The sequence below is a fragment of the Python bivittatus genome, unplaced genomic scaffold (genome assembly GCF_059951505.1).
Source record: "Python bivittatus isolate LINGU-HERP-01145 unplaced genomic scaffold, Pbiv_v1 ctg000120_np1212, whole genome shotgun sequence".
NCBI lineage: Eukaryota > Metazoa > Chordata > Lepidosauria > Squamata > Pythonidae > Python > Python bivittatus.
This window is the reverse complement of record NW_028277037.1, coordinates 5,567,403-5,586,527: the sequence shown is the minus strand read 5'-3', so window position 1 is coordinate 5,586,527 and position 19,125 is coordinate 5,567,403. Positions and strand designations below refer to the sequence as shown.

Below are 19,125 nucleotides of genomic sequence, written 5' to 3'. Positions count from 1 at the left end.
TTGGACTGTGAAATGTTGGCATGAGGAAACTCTCTTTTTAAAGCAAAGACTATATCCTACGTGGGATTTTTTCCAGAGCGAATAAAAATAGAGCACTTATATTTCACAAGTACTGCATGTACCATCTAAAAAAAAAAAAAACTCTGCTAATTTTTTTTTAAATCATGGGTTTTCATGAATACCATGCTCTGTAAACAGCTTATCTGAAACCCTATGGAGATCTTTTTTAACAGAGGAAAGTCAAGATAATATTTGTGTTACAGTATGTGATATTTTACCATATGTACATATTTGTGCGTGTGTGTGTGTGTGTGTAGTCTCTTTTATTCCTATCTGCCTAGCTTGGATCTTTTCAGGCTGTTTAAACAATACAATATGTGTGTGTGGATGTCAAAGTTAAATATTTGTTCATAAGCTGTTTTGCTAGATCACAGCAATTGTGAGGGCACAAAGATTTTCAACATTCCGGGTACTTCATAACATGAGCAAAATTAAATAATTGTATCTGTGTCACTGTGCTAATGTACCATCCCTTTACAATGAATCCTCTTTGAAACAGAGGAGCAATATTCTCTAGATCTCAATGTGCCACAAATAGAGAGATTTGGAACAAGGAAAATGCATTATGCCTATGAGTCAGAAGGAGAAACCACAGTATTTGAAAGGCCACCTTTCAAGGATTCTGAAGACACTATGGAAGTTTGCCATGACCGTGTAGAGAAAGCCGGCACAGACTGTCCTATTTTTTTAAGATAGGAATCATGTGTGAAAGCACAGTCAGTATAGGAAAGGCAACTCAGAAAAAGCAGCTGTTAATTTTAAGTTAACTGTGAGAACATTTGCATTAGAACAGCTCTGATCTGGAGTGAACAGTACATTTAATGAGAGAGAGAGTACAGTCAATTCAAGATGCAAACTATTCTGAGGGGGAGAGAGAGAGAGAAAGAGAAAGAGAAAGAGAAAGAGAAAGAAAGATCTTATGTCTATGAAGCCACTTTCTCAGAAGATGAGACTCACTTTAGCATCATCAAAACAGGCATCTGGTCCTTTCCTGTACCTGGGGCGTTGAACCATTTCACATGGATTAGGTCCTTCATCTAAACCTTGATTAAGGAACACAACAGAATTCTCCTCTCTACTCAGACAACACAATTATGTTAAGACGAGGACAAGACATGTTGCTATCTGAGCAAAGAACAAGACAGCACACCCCATTCCAGGCTCGGTAGTCAACTAATCAGGTAGCTTCGATTAAACATTTCCATTGTGATAACAACAACAACAACAACAACAACAGCATTCAACTTTGATGACCACTAGCTTTGGGGCAAGCAATCTGTTTGGTCTTCAGCTCTACCATCTAATGCCTTCTCTTTCCGTGATAAGGCTGGACTTATATTCCAGACATGCTTAGAAGTACATCTCATTCACTTCAAGAGGGCTTATGGGGGGAGGGGAAGGGGGAACTTGTCACACACCCTTTATTTTCCTTTATTATAGAAATAATAATAGTAGAGAACGTACATGTGAATTAGAAAGTAGAAAGTATATATGTCAATTGTCCTGCTGTAATGTGTGTACGAAAAGGATTGGGACTGAAGGACCAAGGAAAAAATGGGATAGTATGGAGGATATGTTGGACATGAGCTCAGGATAGGATATTATAATTCTATCCTAAAAAATGAGACAGGAAAGAATTGTTATATTCTTGGAAGGAGTAAATGCCTTAACTGGTTTTATATTGCTCTGAAGCTATGGTTATGTTTTATCCTGGAGAAGGTCTACCTGTGTGCCTGCTAAAAAGTCAAGAGTGACATGATGGAACATAATCAATCAATCAATCAATCAATGGTAATGTACTTATTAAGATCATATAGACAGGATGCTGGTATGGGGTAACATAACATCCAACACACACACACATACACACACACAACACAAAACTACTACAGGTCCAGGTTTTAGTTTAGAATCAGGTTCTTCAGCTGTTTCCAATGTTCTTTTGTAAGCAAGTACAAATCCAGTCTCAAGTTAAGCTGGAAAGGATACCAGGCTTCTCTGCTTGCATCAGTGGCCTTGCATCACAGTGATGGCACAATTCTTTACTGTCACTCATGATGAAAACCAAATTTGTGTTGGAAATTTTCTCTGCATGAAAAAGCCTGAGAATGAAAGCAAAACAACACCCAACAGTTAATGCCAAAATGCAAGAAATGAGCCTGCCCTCATTCTACCAATAAATTTGAGAATCAGAGGGTGAACTTGCTGATTAAAACTCCAAAAGGTCAATGCAAATCATGTTTGGAATAGCCGCAATAGCCATGATTATGTAAATTATTTCTAAAAGTACCAAGCATTTGGAAGAATGTTCATGGATGTTCCCCAATGTTCACTGGGATCATTCTGCTTCAGCTGCAAACCTACAAGAAGCATCATGATATGCTGACCCTTCCAAGAGATATGGCTACCTTCACGCCCTAAGTAATGCATCTCTCATACCTTCTGTTCCCTAACATTCTGTCATAAGGACTATAAAGCACATGCTACTGAAATACATATAAACTCTGCAGGACTTCAGATTTGATTTTCAAAATCTGCTCTGGAGCACATGGGAGCACATATGTAGCATCTCTCTGCAACCCCTTAAAAGCAGGCTTTCCTATGCAATTCCAGAGAAAGATGTGGCTGTTTTAAAGGTTGCAAACATATGTTATGTTTGCCCACCTGTACATTTGCTTCTTTATATTTTAAACATTATTAAGAGGGAAAAATCACATTAGAATTTGTAAGTGAAACCTACCTAGAACAGTTGATACAGTCAAGGATGCCATTGAAGGATTTCTCATCGTTCCCAAAGAAATATTGCGTTTGTACCGTGATACAGCTCTGTTTTGACGGGATGGCGCTGAAATCTTCATCTTCTACTTCCACTATGAAACAGAAAAGATGTTCAGCTCTGAGTGAAGCTTCTAACGTAAACACTCTTTCTCCCCAGATTCTTCACTTACCTGCTCCAAGGAAACGTGGGAAGGTCAGCCCCCAAAATAGCTGCTGCAAAATAGACCTAGATCAACAAATAATTGTACAGGGATATAGTAACTATATTAGTATCCATTATAACAACCATAGCAATGAAGAATTCTTATATTTCATGTGCTGTTACTTCCATGTTTTGTATATGCCTAAATGTATACCAACCATAGCAACAAGAGAATCAAGGGTTATGTGCAGAGCTCAGTAAAATGACTAACTAAGATCTAGGCAAGATCTGGGACTATGTATACCTGATGAGTTCCAAATAGAACAAAACTGGTTGTGTACTGCCTCCTGATGGTCAATATGAGTAAAAACATCACACAGGATATACATGGTGAAAAAATTCAGAAATTCCCCCCTCCTCTAAAGGGAGGGTGGAAGTCATATAAAACCTTGGAAAATGAAAGCACAACATAATGTAATATCCATATCTCTGTGATACTTAAGGAAAAAAAAGTGAAGTGTATATACCAATCAGAAGATAGGTAGGTCAAACAATACTTAAATTATGAATAGGTCAGAAGTGCAGGTATTACAGTTTGGCAAGAATTCTATTTATCATCTCTCCTTCACTTGCAAAAATGTCCACGAATATTTTTTAGACATTCTATGTTAATATTACAGCTCTGTAAACTTTTCCTCCCTCTTCCTATCATACAAGACGAACTGGTAAAATGAGCCAAGCTATTTCCCACAGAATAGTATCTTATGACAGCCTGGCCTCTGTTAGTAGGGTTGCAGAAGTAAGAGGCCTCTGGATATGTTCATGTATTCAATTATTGCAGTTTTGTCTTTCTGAAATTGTTAGTGTGCCTTCTCAATTCCCCACCAGACATTCTTTACACAGCATTCCTTCCTTTTGCTACCTTCATGAATCATTAACATGGAACATCTGTTTGACCACAAAAGTTCTTAGTCTTGTTTCCTTGCACTGATTTTTGAAAGCTGCCATTTTTCTTTTATTCTGATCACATATTCACTGAAACCCCCACCTCAGCATGGCCTTTCTCATCTCTGCAAATCTGTACCAATATTGTTGGTGGGGGAAGGCTAAGTACTAAAATCAAACCATGGCCAGACCTCCAGGTTTGATATCAGCCCCGATAACCCATTCCAATTTTAATCCAGTTTAGTTTTCTCCTGAATCACTGTCCAAAGCAGACATTCAACTACAGAAATCAAAATTCTTGATGTTCATGACATGACCCATTTCAAACATCTTTTTGGGATGGGAGAAAAGGTAACTAATTCTTTTAAAAATCAAGTTAAACAAGGAGAACATGAAGGGAAATATCAATGGGACTAATTCTTCCTACTAACAGGGTTTCATGTGGTTGAAATGTATAATAATCCTACCTGCAAATTCCAACTTACCAGGCAGCTGCAGAAGCCCACCAACCAAGGTGTAAAATATCTGCTATTGTAGGCTAGAATAGAGGAAAAAAAGAGTATAATCTTAGAAGAATCTCTAAAAACACATATGGATTCTCCCCATCCACCACCCACATATTGATATTTTTTTAAAATGTATTTATAGAATCTCCCTGTCACCTCTATTTTTTGGTGGGTTACGTTTTACAAAGTTTTTCTTAACATGCTAATATTGTGGGGGCTCCTACTTTAACTCTTAATATCCAAACAATTATATTTTTTCAATATGCTATTGTTAACATTTTATTTCCTCATTGATTGATTGATGGATTACATGCCATCAAGTTGTTGTTGACTCCTAGTGACCAAATAGATGTTCTCCATGACAATCAACCCCTAACCTATCCCTGGTCCCTCAGCACTTCCAACAGTGCACTCATTGCTATTATAGTTGAGACCATCCAACTTGCTGCTGGTTGTCCTCTTCTCTTTTCTCCCATCTTTCCCAGCATCACAGACATCTCCAGAGAGCTAGGCCTTTGCATGATATGTCCAAAGCTGGATAATTTCAGCCTGGTCATTTGTGCCTCAAGTGAGAACTCTGGGTTGATTTGTTCCATCAGTTTGTTTTCTTGGCTGTCCATGGTTTTCTGAGGAGTCTTCTCCAACAGCAAGGTTTAAAAGCATCAATACTTTTCCTATCCTGCTTTTTCAAAGTCCAACTTTTGCTTCCATAAAGAATCACAGGGAATACCATGGCTTGCACTATTCTGATCTCTGTAGGTACAGACTCATCATGGCATTTGAGTATCTTTTCCAAGGCCTTCATGGCTGCTCTACCAAATGCTAGTCTGTGGTGTATTTCTTGATTGTTTGTTCCTTTACTGTTGGTGGTTGATCCTAAAAGGCTGTGGTGGATTGCAGCAGAGAACAAGGCTATCAGGAAGGAAGGGGTGTGTTCCAGGAAGGGAAAGGAGACAGAAGACAACACAGTCCACAGGAGGAGTGTGGAAGGTGAAAGGAGTTCAGGATAGCCACTCCCTGAGAATCTCCCAGGGTATATCCATTACTTGCAGTAGTTTGCAAGATTCTGCCTATATGGTGTAAGCAAATAAAGGAACTGAATTCAACTGGACTGTTTCACCGTTGTTCTTGGGCTGGGCCTGTCAAAGGCAGAAGCTATCCACCACTTTGATACCTTCATTGTCAATTCTAAGGCTTGTTGTTCCCCCTGTTGTCATTAGTTCTTTTAATCTCTATTTAATACCTTGCAGTCTGCACTTATACTCTTTCTATGCCCTTCATCTATGTATTTTACCTTTTCCTTTAGTTCTTAATTTTCTTAGCATTTTATCATTTTAGATTTGACATTGACATTGGCCAGATCATAGTAAACTTGAACTTATATGAATAAAAATTGGATGAAAAGGTGCAATCCATACTGACCACATTGATGGAGCGGAGGCCAGCTCCTTGTTTTGGTTCTTCTTCTGGATCGCACACAGACTGATAGTCGTAAGACTTGTTGAAGGCATATAAGGACATATTGATGAGATTTCGCATGAGGCCTGGGTCAATCTCACCAAAAAATTTTCCAATCTAATGTAAAAAGAAAGGTTTTACCCAACGATCAGTCTTTAAACAGAGGTGAGGCAACTGCTTAATGTGTTTCATGCTTAATTCATGCGCATCATCCTTAATTCATACACGTACCTCTGGAATATAATTATCTTGGTTGGTCATCAAAAGAAATCCCCCATCATCAAGGATAACACAATCAACGTGCTAGCCGAAAGAAGAATAGCAGAAAATAATTGAAATTTACCTTCAAACTGAATATAAACAGAAAAATAATAAGCTAAGATTTTATTCACAAGTTAGATAATCATGTGCTTTGGAGTATAAAATGTCTGTTATGATCTTTGGAGAATTTCTGGATTAAATTACAGTGGAATATCTGTAGTAAAATATTAATTTCTAGCTAGCAAGCACTAACAAATATGAAATTGTGCTGTTCTTCTCTCTCAGAATTGAAACCAGTTACTAGTGATGGAGGACCCTGAGACTCAAACACTCTCTGAGAATTACTATTATTAACTATAATAATTTTTCTCCAATGGATCTTTATGCTTGTTTTTGGTTTTGGAAATATAAATGTGGCTGCACATTTGATTTGCAATGTGTTTGTTCAAACCAGAGATCTGAATGGTAGAAGGGAAAATTAATATTAATATTAATAATGATATTAATGCTTAACATTTACATAGCACCTTCAAAAGTCCACAACTACATCAAATAATTATCCTGTTATAAACCCTTAAAGCAGGTGAGATGTTAACAATGAGTTTATTTGGCAAAGGAAGCCTCTGAAGCCTCAGTTTTGGCAAGAAGTATTATTTCTCTTACCGGACTGTTCTTTTCACATCCGCAAAGTTCACTTCCACTTTTGCACTGAAAAATGTAAGTGTATTGCATTCATAAAACCATTCCTCTTTCAAAAAGGATGAAGACATAATATGCATGGCATGATCCAAGTTGTCAGATATTTCCCTGAGAGGAGCTGGACAAAAAACCCAAATCCTTCTTTTTACCGCTCTTAGATAGGAGAGCACAACCTTCTCCTTGGTCACCCTGAAAGAGCCTTCATCTGTACACACTGTACAAAATGAGGGCATCCAAGAAAACACCTTCTCTGCCGCACAAATGTTTGAACCAACGTTGGCAGTTGCACAGATGGCCAACCCAAGGTTTGAGGAGAGGCAGGGCAAGAATAGGATTAGGTTTTGGATTCACTAGGTTGTTCTTTGACCTATCTTAGCCAACAAATAAAGAACCTGTTAAGAATATCTGTTTTCCAATTGCTCACAGTTCCCTGTTTTTACAGAGTTAATGTCCTCTAGATATTTCTGATTGTGGCTTTGATATTGTATAGAAGTTACTATCCATTTAAAAAAAAAAACTTTAAAAAGTTTTTATTTAAAAGGCTTAGGTGGCTGCCCACCTCACCTGTGACTCTAGGTGGCTAACAACAATTTAAGATATCAACCATAACACAAATAAAAGAAAAAGAAAACAATAACAATTTCTGACTTGCTTACCCCTAATCTAGTGGATTTTGGTGATAAAGTAACATCGGCTTCTTTTTTTGGAGCGGGGGGGAGAATAATATGGATGTTTGTTTATTTATTTATTTATTTATTTATTTATTTATTTATTTATTTAAATTTGAATGCTGGGTGGTTCACAGATAGAAACACAAACACCAATACAAACCAAAATCAAGATGGGATCCAAGCACAATATACAAACAGAAAACAAAAATAGCAAAAACACACCCAACAAGGGGTCCCATCTGTCTCACCCCAAGGCCTGTGAGAACAATCAGATCTTCGGGGTTTTATGGAACACCAACAGGGTGGGGGCAGTATTTCTAACTTTTTATTGAACGGAAGCTCATAAGATTGCAAAACAAGTCCTGGAAAAATTGAAGGGGAAGTCTATGTAACTCACCTGATCTTTAGTTGTGATTGTAGTGAAATTTTTCATCCAGTTGGTCAGACTGATTTTTACTCCAACCACTGACAATACATGAAGCATGAGAAAAATAAAATAAATGTATCAACATTGCAAAATGGTATATATTTTCTGAATCCATGCTTTGGTCTCCAGAATTTTTCCAAAGCTGTATTAACAAATCTTTGGAAATACTTGTACGGCCAAAAAGACATGGTTCAGAAGAATACTAGATAAGACAGACAGGGGGGTCAACAAAATGGCAGGCATGACTGGGCAATTGAGGCTCCTCCCCCTTTTTAATGTGTGCTGCGTGCATTGCACACATATAGAAAAGCTGGGGCTTTGAGTTCACCATTGCACCTGCCATTTTGAAGTTGTTGAGACATACACCTCACCCCTCTCAGATGCCCCTGAACACAGGCTTTGTTTTACAGACTTGAATTACTCTGTTCAATGACAAATTATATTTCTTTGTGGAATGACAATACCATTCTTTCCTACCTGCTGGTTTCAGAAGTTTTCCATTCACAGTTATCTTCACAGCCTTGCTTACCATGATGCCATCTTCATAGATACTTCCTGAGTGTCAGAAAAAAAAAGGGGGGGGAGATAAAATAGAGTAGTTGACTTTGAAACAATCTTGGCATGGAAATATTTTCATAGAAACTCAAGTCACCATAAATCAAAATAGTAGGTATGATTTAAATCAGTGTTTCTCAACCTCTGCAAATTTAAGATGTGTGGACTTCAACTCTGGCTGGGGAATTTTGGGAGTTGACGTCCACACATCTTAAAGTTGCAGAGGTTGGGAAACACTGATTTAAATAACAAGATTATAATTCGATGACTCTTTTTCTCGAATTAGTGTCTAAATTACCTTAAGAGTAAAAAAAACAAAAACAAAAAAACCTTTTCATTAGTTTTGCTGTAATTTTATATTTGTTTCAAAATAATTTACTTGCTGAATATAAGCAACAGTAAATAATTCCTTAATGACAAACTTGGTATGTAAGTCTTTATCTCCTATCCTTCCAAGAATCAGAAATTCTCTGCTTTTGAAGGATGATATTAATGGCTTCTGATGCTGAGTTCACATGCAAACTTTCATGCTGCCCATCCCTGAACAAACTTGAAGGACTAAGACATTTCATTTAGGATGTTCTGTATTTCCAGAGCATGGGAATGGTGACCCACTGAAAATATATTAGTGATTTTAGATAGTTCTAATCCCATTTGAGACAATATTTCCAGAGCATGAAAATAAGGATTTACTGATGCAAATGTATTAGAGAGGTGTTTTGTATATGCCTTCAAGTCAGTTTTCATCTCCTGGAGTCTGCCTGGAGAAGTCCCTGCAGTTTTCTTGGCAAGATTTCAGAAGTGGTTTGCCATTGCCTCCTTCCTAGGGCTGAGAAGGAGTGACTGGCTCAAGGTCACCTTGGTGCCTTTAATCACTACATCAAACTGGCTCTCATTAGTGTTCTAAGTAGTTCTAATCCCATGTGAGATAACATTTTCCAAGCATAAGGATAGTGACTTATTGATGTAAATATTTTAATGATTTTAAGTAATCCTAATACCATTTGAGACAATATTAAAACAGTTATCCTCAAAATACAGATGGGGAAAAAGTCACTGTGAGTCTCTCCTGATATTAGGCACAAGATGTCATTCTCCACAAATGTATACATGGACATTGCACATACCCATACAACAAAATATGTGAGTATATGTGTATGCATAAAATGGTGAGCCTCTCCCTATCCATACTTTGAAAAAAAAAATCATTCTAAAAAGGATTCTAACAACTAAGTTAACTATACAACAAGTGTTTTGTTGGGCTTTGGTCTATATTTTTGGAAACATTGCAAGACCTAGTTAACTTTAGGTTAAAATTACTTTTAACCAAGTAACTTTCAAGAACATCCCATATTTGGGGACTTCTAGAATGTGTTTGCAGAGTGGCACCTATGGGTGTCTTCTGAAGGCCTGCTTGTTGTTGTTTAGTCGTTAAGTCGTGTCCGACTCTTCGTGACCCCATGAACCATATTGCGCCAGGTCTGAAGGCCTGCAGCAGCAGCAAAATGCACATCTTGACATAATAATGTACCTCTTGTGTACATGCATGTGACTTTGCAAGTACAAAAGGGTGGAACTTGTGTTGTGCCATTGTGACATGTTTCTGCATCATTATTGATAGCTGTTGACATCTCTGATGGCACCAGTACATTAGGAGTCAATCATTCATCCCCTTTATTTTGTATTTCAAGACAAGTTCACTTTCTCCAGTCCAGCTTGTTTTCCCCTCTTCAGATTAACCCTGAAAGATACCATTGCACCCACACCTGTATTCAAACACTAGGCAAAGAGGGGCTTGTTGTTACTGAATAGTTTACTAAGTTTTAGGTGGACTCTGTGATGTACCATGAAACTGTGTGCACACCAATAAAATTATCAAGAATAATAATTATCATTATTCAGACATGAGTAGAATTCTTCCTGGGAATATATAGCCTTAATAAAAAGATCAACATTCAAGGATTTTTTTCTGCCAACATGAAAGGTTAGGCTAAGTGGCTTTCCACACATCCTTTGGCATTGTTTATCTAACTTATGATTATTTATAGTATTGCTAAAACTTATAGGAAACATTACTTTATACTCCTTATATATCCTTCTTTCAGGTTTCTCTAAAATTCCACCATTATGTAAGAATTGCTAACTTGCTATCCAGAATTGGTACTGCAACAGATCAGTGTTAACTATAAAGAGTTAGAGAACTGAAGATTACTACTTAAGTTTCTGTTTGTAATATAATACATTACTCTGTTTATTTCATTTAAAAACTATCTTGATTGCACTGCATGATGTAAATCCAATCCAATCTCTTAAATATATGTAATTCTCTTAAATATTATCCCATATTCCACTAATGACCTGGATCTGAACTAAGAACCGCATATAATTTTACAATAGAGCATGTACTGCTGAAGAAGTTTGTGAAGGTTGTGAGTATCCAGTGACTTACGGTTGAAGAATGGAGCGGTGAAGATATAATTTTCATTATCTAAGCTCCTTTTGTAGAAACTCTGTTCATATGTTTCAGCATTTTCTGTCCAATATTCGCCTGCACTGAACATAAGATATGGATATTAATTTTCTAATTGTAATTCACTAGGGTTTTTGTTTAAATGCTAGTAGTGCAATTCTAGGCAAGTCACTAAATGCTGAGAGCCATGGAGATGACCTTGGAGAAGCCACCCCGAAGCTGTTAAGACCAGAATAGGTGCAGAAGAAGCACGTGTTAAGCCCAGGGAGATGGGAAAGTGTTAGAAGAGACACAGATTGGCTCCCCCTGACTCCCTGGTGTATAAAAGTGAGGGAAAGGAAAGCCATGCAAGATTCTGTTCCTGTAGCATATCTCAATAAAGTATAATTCTAGTCTTCCTATGGAATCAGTTTCCTGACGTGGTCTACCTCATAGAGCTGACTCTAAGTAAATGAGTATCTAGAAAAATGTATTATGAGAAAAGTACTAAGTGGGTATACTGAAAGTAAGCCCTAGTGAAATCAAGGCACTTCCTTCTCTGGATTACATTATTAGCTAGAATAACTGAGAATCTTAAAATGGAGCTTATCATAATACAATGGCATCTGCAGTTGGTGGTGGTCGTGATGGTAGTGTCTAAAAAGGCAAGATGGTAGACATGGTGTTGTGATGCAAGCCCTACTCCTTTTGTGTAGGTAAAGAATTATGATTATCTTTCCAAAAAAGTCAATACTTTTCCAGAACAGGTCTTAAGTAGCACATTGGAACTCAAGCATGCTATATAAGTAGGATTTAGCAGAGAGATTTTTTTGCATGTGTTAAATTGTGAAATCTATACATATATGTTCAAAACTCACACTCTGGATTTTTGATTTTGTGAGAACTACAGTTATAAACTTTACAGATCAACATGTCTTTTATTTGAAGATATAAACCAGGATACCCCAGCACTTACTGTATAGTGGCTACCATTTTTTAGAGAAAGCCTTTCTCAAATTGATCAAAACTAGGATATTGAATGTGGGGACCTCAAAATATTGACTTACTCCAAGATTTTAATTTTTCATTCCCACTCACTGTGCCAATGGGACTTTGCAGGAATTCTGGCCTCAAATCAGAAGTTTAAGCATGTGATTTTATCAGCAACTCTGCCACACTATTCAAGATTAAATGGACCCTTACCTTTTTGGATATACTCTAGTGATCCCTCCATCAGTAGCTACAAATCGTGCTGTAATTCCCTCACTAGGGAGAGAAAGATTTAAATCACAATCAATTTAGAAGAGCTAGCCAGCATTCTTGACCATATATTTACAATGTTCCTCTACAGCAGAACATTAAATGTACACATTCTTTGTGTTACCTTTTGAACAATCCAATCAAAAGAAATAACGTAAGTTCTGATCTGAAGTTTAAGGTACCATGAGCACTGAGAAATAGAACTATTCATGGCATGTGGTAGAGGAGTTAAAGATAGAATACTCACGGGTCCTGCTTACTCCAGTAATTCTGGACCAGTTCACTTGTAAAGCCAGCATCCAGCAAAACTCTCATCACCATGCCATTACCTACCATACAAACATAAAGGAAAAATGTCAAATGATTAGTGGAGGAACATGATTGGTAAGGTCATTGGTCCGTCTAGCTCAGACATTTCTGCATGGCATAGGACCCAGCTACTTGAGGAACCACCTATCTCTCTTAGTATCTGTCTGGCTGCTTCAATCCAGCAGGGTAGGCACACTCTGTGCTCCTTCAATTAAATAATGACATCTATCAGGACATTGGAAGCACATCTTCTCTGTCATAGCCCTCTGGTATGAAGTTCCCTCCAAGATCCAGGTGGCTTCCACCATAGTGGCATTTCATAGAGCCTTGAATACCTGGATATGGTATGCATGAACCTGCAACAAATGGAGTATTTGGGTGTTCTTGATGTTTTATGAGCCTGCTTCTCTTCCTGCAGACCTTTCATTATCAGGCTAGGTAACATGATCAGTGCTCTTGTATAGGAGATCATTTTTATCTATATTATCAGTGATCTGATGATGTTACCTAGTCTGGTAATGAAATGTCTGCAGGAAGAGTAGTAAGCTCAGAGAACACCAAGAATCCAGCAACTCAACTCTGAGTTAGATATATTCTCCTACAGTATATAGAGCATATTCCCTTCAAGTGCTTCTGGCTCTGCAGAACTTTAGCGCAGTTCACCCTAACCCACTCATCCCCATTGGCAGGAACTAGCACTGAAGATGTTACCTGGCCAAGTAATGAAACGTCTGCAAGAAAACAACCACGCTCATAGAACCCCAAGGACTCCATAGTTCAACCCTGAGCTACATATATTTTCTTCTGTTGGTACTGGTCTTTTTCTCACTGTAGCCTCCAACCTGTGGCCTAGAAAACAATCATGGCTCAGATGCATACTGATTTTTTTGAAGCATGGGGATGGGAACAGTGGCAGTGGGCAGATGCCCTCAAAACAATGGCTGGCTGGCAATATGTATCCAGGGCTGCAGGAACCCTTCTTTCCCTATCTGCTGATGCCAGTAATGAAATTTGAATGTTTCCCATGAAAAGCAAACAACAACTAGTGCTAATAGTGAGCGTGATACTACTACAGCCACCCATAACTGAATCAACTCTGATTTAAGCAATCATTATCCATTAAAAACCCGTCGTTGTTTCTCTTCTGTTGTTGCAGTTTCAAAATGAGTTCTAAAAAGGAAGGAATATCCTCACTCTATAAGGCCCTTAAGGTTCCAAGAGGCTCTTCCTCCAAGAAGCTCAAATCAGAATGTCATTATCATAACAAATTGGTAAAGCACATTAGGATGACATAAAGTAATTTAACTCCAACGGTCAAGTCCACTTCACTGATTAATAAGAGTTTGAAACGGAATCTCCCATATCCAAGACTACCATTCCAACCAACAGACTACATTATACTCTCACAAAGGAGAAGATGTGAACTTTTCCCCCTTTGTTAAAATCTAGCACTGAGCAAGCCACTCAATGCTTTTCACATTTGGCGATTTTAGAGAAAAATCTGGTATTCTCAGATTAGTTTTATGCTATTTTAATTTTGTGTGTTATTTTATTGCATGATTGTATTTTAACTAAACTGATGCACCTTCCGTGTTATTGTCTGAAAGCAATTCAATGAACAGACCATACTTACATGAAGGGTTTTCGGGTGAATATTGATCCATAAATTCAATGAAATTCTGAAGAAATACAGTGTTATTGTCTGTTATTTTCACTGTACTACAGTAGTCCCTAAAAAAAAGTAAACAAAATGAGATGAAATTTTGAAATTAAAGGACCATATCTTGTTGGGCTTTGCAAAGTTTCCTAACTTTGACAGCATAGGGGCGTACAAAGATAACCTTGATAAAAGAATACAAGAACCATCAAGAAAAAGAAAACAACAACTGAGTCCTGGGAAAGGGGGAGGCATAAGAAAGAAACTCAGAATAATCATGCCTTAGATATAAAGAGTTTCCTTGGTATGAAGGAAACTCTCACAGGCTTTCAAGACTCTGTTATTACACCCTGCAATAGCAAAGTAGTGTTCCTGAAATCCTTGCTCTGTCTGTTTCATGATCTGGCCTTAAGAGTTGACTGATGCCTTAAAAAGTTGACAGGAAGATTCCATGAGGTTGTTCATGCGAACCACAGTTACCTCAAAATATAGCCGTAAATTACATATCTATGCTTATAGCACAATCCCTATTCCCTTTATAATTAATTTTACCAGTGAATATAAATCCTGTTGAAAGTAACAAAGTTTTCTTTTAAAGAAAGTTACTTTCTACAAAGTAACAGGTTTTCCAAACTCATTGCAATACGGTGTCTAAGAAGTTGTTGGGAATGCTGGTCCATGACATCCAGTTTTCTGGCATATGCAAAATGAGTCTAAAGAGCCAGAAGATGCTGTTCATGGTTGAAAATGGACTAGTAGAAGGACGATACAGTCTAAGCCATGCTAGTTGTCACATTTCCATGGCAGGGAGAAACACAGTTTGACAGGACAAAGAAATGTCAGAGGAGGCACATCAAGATGAGAGAAGGCAAGAAAAGGGAAGAGGAGAACTCCATTTAGCCACTTCTCCCACTGGTAAATTTTCAGGCCGTCAGGAATTGTCCAGATGTTAGGACTTCACAGGTTTTCCAGGAAAACTTCTGTTTAACAGCTGGAAAATCCTCTGGGAAGAACAAGTGAGGACAAATTATTTCATCCACATGGATTATGGGCCACCAGGTCAATGGCAACTCTTAGCAGTCACATGGATACATCTTCTCCAGGAGGATCTGTCCCTAACCTGGTCCTCTGGGTCTTTCAACAGTGCATCCACCACCACTGTAATTGAATCCATCCACCTTGCTATTGGTTGTCCTCTTCTTCTCCTTCCTTCTACTATTCCCAGCATGACAGACTTCTCCAGAGAGTCACATAATACTTTGGGCCTGATCATTTGTGCTTTGAATGAGAACTCTGGATTGATTTGTTCAATGATTTATTTGTTTGCTTTCTTTATTTCATTTGAGCTAACTGGAAGTAGCAAGGTTTCAAATTAAAAAAAAAATGATGATAGGGAGGCACTACTTGGGTAGAATGGGTTTTTTATTTGAACTTTTCCAGGCACCGTTTAGTTCTGAAAAGTCAAAGTCAAAACCAGCAGCCTCTAAAGGGGGAGTCAAAACAGGCAAAATGTCAGCCACAACACCTTGACTGAAGCCTCGGCTCCTTGTGCAGTACCGGCAGACACGAAAGAGCAGAGCTTTAATCACAATGCCAGGACAGCCACCTTGCTCTTTTGACCACAATGCTCCATAAGGTGGTCCACAAGGAGTTAAAAAATCACATTGTGATGCACGTAAAAAAGGGGGGGGGCTTTGATTGCATGGTTGCAGCCATCATCTTGATTTTTTTGACCCTCCTTCCTGGGGACACCCCTATGCTATATAGATTCTGCTGGTCAAAATGTAATATTTCAAGTTGCTAACCTGAACCAGGTGACCTTCTGCTTCAGAAAGAAATACATTTTAAAAAGTAAGGAAAAAAGTCAGGTTGGGCAAGGCTGATCTCCCCCCACCTGCCCAGCCCCAGTTTTTGGATGAGATTTTGAGATTAGAAGAACAATTTAAAGTAGGTGTTATGAAATGGCAGCAGATACACATAGGATCTTTTAGCTGGTCATAAATACTGTGAAGGCTGCAATATGGCGATCCTTCGCTGGCGGAATACCTATTCAATGCTTACACGAAATAGGCAAGGACTGGAAAAAAAAAACCCTCTTGCTTTAGCTCACAATATATTCTTTATTTCAGTAGGAACTTAATTTTGATTTGCTCTATTTTATTAGATATTCCCCTTTTTCCATCAGTTGTCACTACGTTAATCAAGACATATTACTTAATGTTTGGCAACATGGTGATCAACCAGGAAAAATTACTAACCTGGGTGCTAAAAATGTATATCCAAATTCATCAAAGGACTCTCGCTTCAGAGTTGCAGTAACTGCAAAGATGAAAGCAAAACATTAGATGAACTAAATTTACCTTTTTATAGCACTGGGTGACAGGTGAAATTTTTTAACGGTAAAACCAGCTGGATAAATTCCACATTTAATTCAATAGGTTAGGTAAGGTACTGTGGCAAGCCCAGGAGAAACACCAACAGGGTTAGTGTTCAGGTGACAAACCCACCTTCTTTGCCTAATTACTATTACTTAAGGGCAGTGTTCTCATATTAGATGTGGAATAGATCCAATTATAAGATAGCAACTTACGAAAACAAACACTATATAAAATTGTTGCAACTTAAAGGGAGCATAATGATCACCAGAGGCATCCATGAATCCAACGATTTTGTCAAAATGAAGAAATGGGCATTGTGATATCACAGTGCAAGCTCTGTCCTTATGCCAGGTGTACAAAGGAAGCTGAGTTAGCATTGTGACATCACAATGTCCGTTTCATCATTTGCTCCCCCTTGCCCCACCCCCACAGACGCCCATATTGACCATACAGCAACTGAAACTAGCCAAAAGAAGAGCCAAGCTCAAACCAAAAGTATCTGCAAAATTTGTCCTAACTAAAATATTTTACTCAACCATAATTTCGTTTCAGGATTGCTGAAACACATAAACATTCCAGGCCAGAAATAAAAAGAAGATTGTTTGCAAAACAGCAAGTGAGAGGATCAAACAAACGAGGATCAGAGAATGACAAGACACTGAAACACAAGTGGGCAGCGGGAGGGGAGCTGTAATGTAATTTTATATGTTTTCTACCTTTTCTACCTTTATAATACCCAACTGGTATTGGAAAAACCCTTCACTGACCAATACAAAGGGTGGTAGCCGAGAGGAAAAATGAAATACAAGTGGAAAATATCAACAGTAATAAACAAATGGAAATTAAGCAACAAGAATATATACTTGCCCTTTAGGACTGTGATAATCCATCAGAAAGAGAAGGCAAGGAAACAGAAAAAAAATAGGGTAAAACAAAAGGGGTCACAAGCCAATATTTTATTCAACTAGCCACGTGAATAAAAATATTGTGGCATAGAGAGAAAGAAAGAGAGAGAGAGAGATCAGAGGTTCAGTTTTTGTACAGCTGTATTCTGGAGAAAAAACAATATTTCTGAAGCTTTGGCACATGTCTTTGGTCAAGTATTTCTTTAATGTACTTTCCATATACTGCAACTATTTCAACAGGGTGCATAATGGTGAGACTGACTCTCAAAATGCTTAACTAGGTCAGCCCTACGGCATTCATCTGATCCTCTTATTTTACAAAACGTTGAGAAATAAATCACGCACATACATAAAAAGGGATAGGGCGTTGTTCACATGATCACAGCCACCATTTTGACTTTTATCACACCCCGCCCATGGATGCTGTTGTATTTGGGGCATTGAGTTGCTCCCCTGAACAGTTTTGTTCATGTGAACAGTAACATAAAAGATTTGGAATGCCCAAAATTCTACTGCAGAAAAACTCCAGAAGATAAAGCAGTAAGTCAATATGAGAGAAGAAATTAGAATTTCAACCCTAGCGTTTTCCACAATTAAAACCCAATTCAGTCTACCAAACTGCTTTGTGCCTACAGACCTCCCAGTCGATAGATCTGTCTTGCAATGCTATTTTATACTTTATGAGAATCAGCTTTAATTTGATCGATTAACCAGTTCTTAGCATGGAAAGGTAGATAATAGAAAGTAGGCACCAATTATCAGATTCCCAACCCAGGGTTGGCCATGAAAGATACCAAAGTGGAAAGGGGCTCAGAAGGCTTAAATAGAAGCTGGCAAAAGGATTAGACCTGGCCCAGCTTTGAAGGTCACCTCCAAAGTGCAGTAACTAACATTTGCCTGCTAAGCTAGGATACAGTACTGGGCATATTTCACATCACAGACTTTGACAGACTTCTGCTCTCTTTCTGTGCTCAATCCAATTAGTGCTTCTTTTAAAACCGAAATCTGTTCAGAACCTGAGTGCCAAGAGAAAGAACTCTTTCTATATTATGCTTATGTTGCATGTAAGCAAAATAATTTTATTTTTTTAGATTAAAAGTATTGAAAGCCCTCCATGAGCTTAGATGATCTTTTAGGTATTTTCCTCCAGTTTATCACTGCAAGGAGGCAACTGAAAGGGAAAAAAATCTTCTTAAAGATGGCAGGTATCTATCTCAAATATCAACTTTGAGACAATACTTTTCTATCCTAATAATGTATTGTTACTGTACACTGTGATGGTTATGATTCTGATTTTTACATTTCATCCCATAAGTTACCTTGAGTCAATAGACTGCATCAGATGGAGCTTCTTTTCAAACACATTTTTATTAAAAGTCATAAGCTTTTGGGAGCTACAGTTTACTTCATCAGATGCATGGAGTGGCTAAACTGATGTAGGATTTACCTCACCCCACCTCATCTCAATTTGAAATTTGAAACATCTCAGCTCAAGCCCAAAACGACTCCTTCTGCTTTTTGGCTATTTTAGGCTGACACAGCTCTCCTCCTACAAAATCAATATATTATGTTTATCTCATAGCTGATGAGATGTAGGTGATAATACATTGGATTGCAAGATAGTTTCTAGATTAGAGATCTTAACTTGCATAGAATATCATGAGC

The 19,125-nt window shown here is 37.9% G+C and overlaps 1 protein-coding gene across 4 annotated transcripts in view; it reads right to left on the bottom strand.

Annotated features, from left to right (window-relative positions):
• Window positions 1-19,125, bottom strand: part of CACNA2D1 (calcium voltage-gated channel auxiliary subunit alpha2delta 1) — a 408,632-nt gene that overhangs the window by 17,519 nt on the left and 371,988 nt on the right. For all 4 annotated transcript variants that reach the window (XR_015795109.1, XM_088134901.1, XM_088134900.1 and 1 more), the window contains 15 exons: window positions 16,436-16,496; window positions 14,154-14,251; window positions 12,459-12,540; window positions 12,155-12,217; window positions 10,952-11,055; window positions 8,425-8,502; window positions 7,918-7,985; window positions 6,814-6,858; window positions 6,121-6,192; window positions 5,854-6,006; window positions 4,411-4,463; window positions 3,009-3,064; window positions 2,801-2,930; window positions 2,050-2,162; window positions 1,018-1,097 (listed from right to left, as the gene is read on the bottom strand). Coding sequence is in view for 3 of the 4 variants with exons in the window: in XM_088134901.1 (XP_087991027.1) it covers window positions 1,018-1,097; window positions 2,050-2,162; window positions 2,801-2,930; window positions 3,009-3,064; window positions 4,411-4,463; window positions 5,854-6,006; window positions 6,121-6,192; window positions 6,814-6,858; window positions 7,918-7,985; window positions 8,425-8,502; window positions 10,952-11,055; window positions 12,155-12,217; window positions 12,459-12,540; window positions 14,154-14,251; window positions 16,436-16,496 (1,256 nt within the window). In the remaining variant the exon portion in view is untranslated. The remainder of the gene's footprint in view (window positions 1-1,017; window positions 1,098-2,049; window positions 2,163-2,800; window positions 2,931-3,008; window positions 3,065-4,410; window positions 4,464-5,853; window positions 6,007-6,120; window positions 6,193-6,813; window positions 6,859-7,917; window positions 7,986-8,424; window positions 8,503-10,951; window positions 11,056-12,154; window positions 12,218-12,458; window positions 12,541-14,153; window positions 14,252-16,435; window positions 16,497-19,125) is intronic.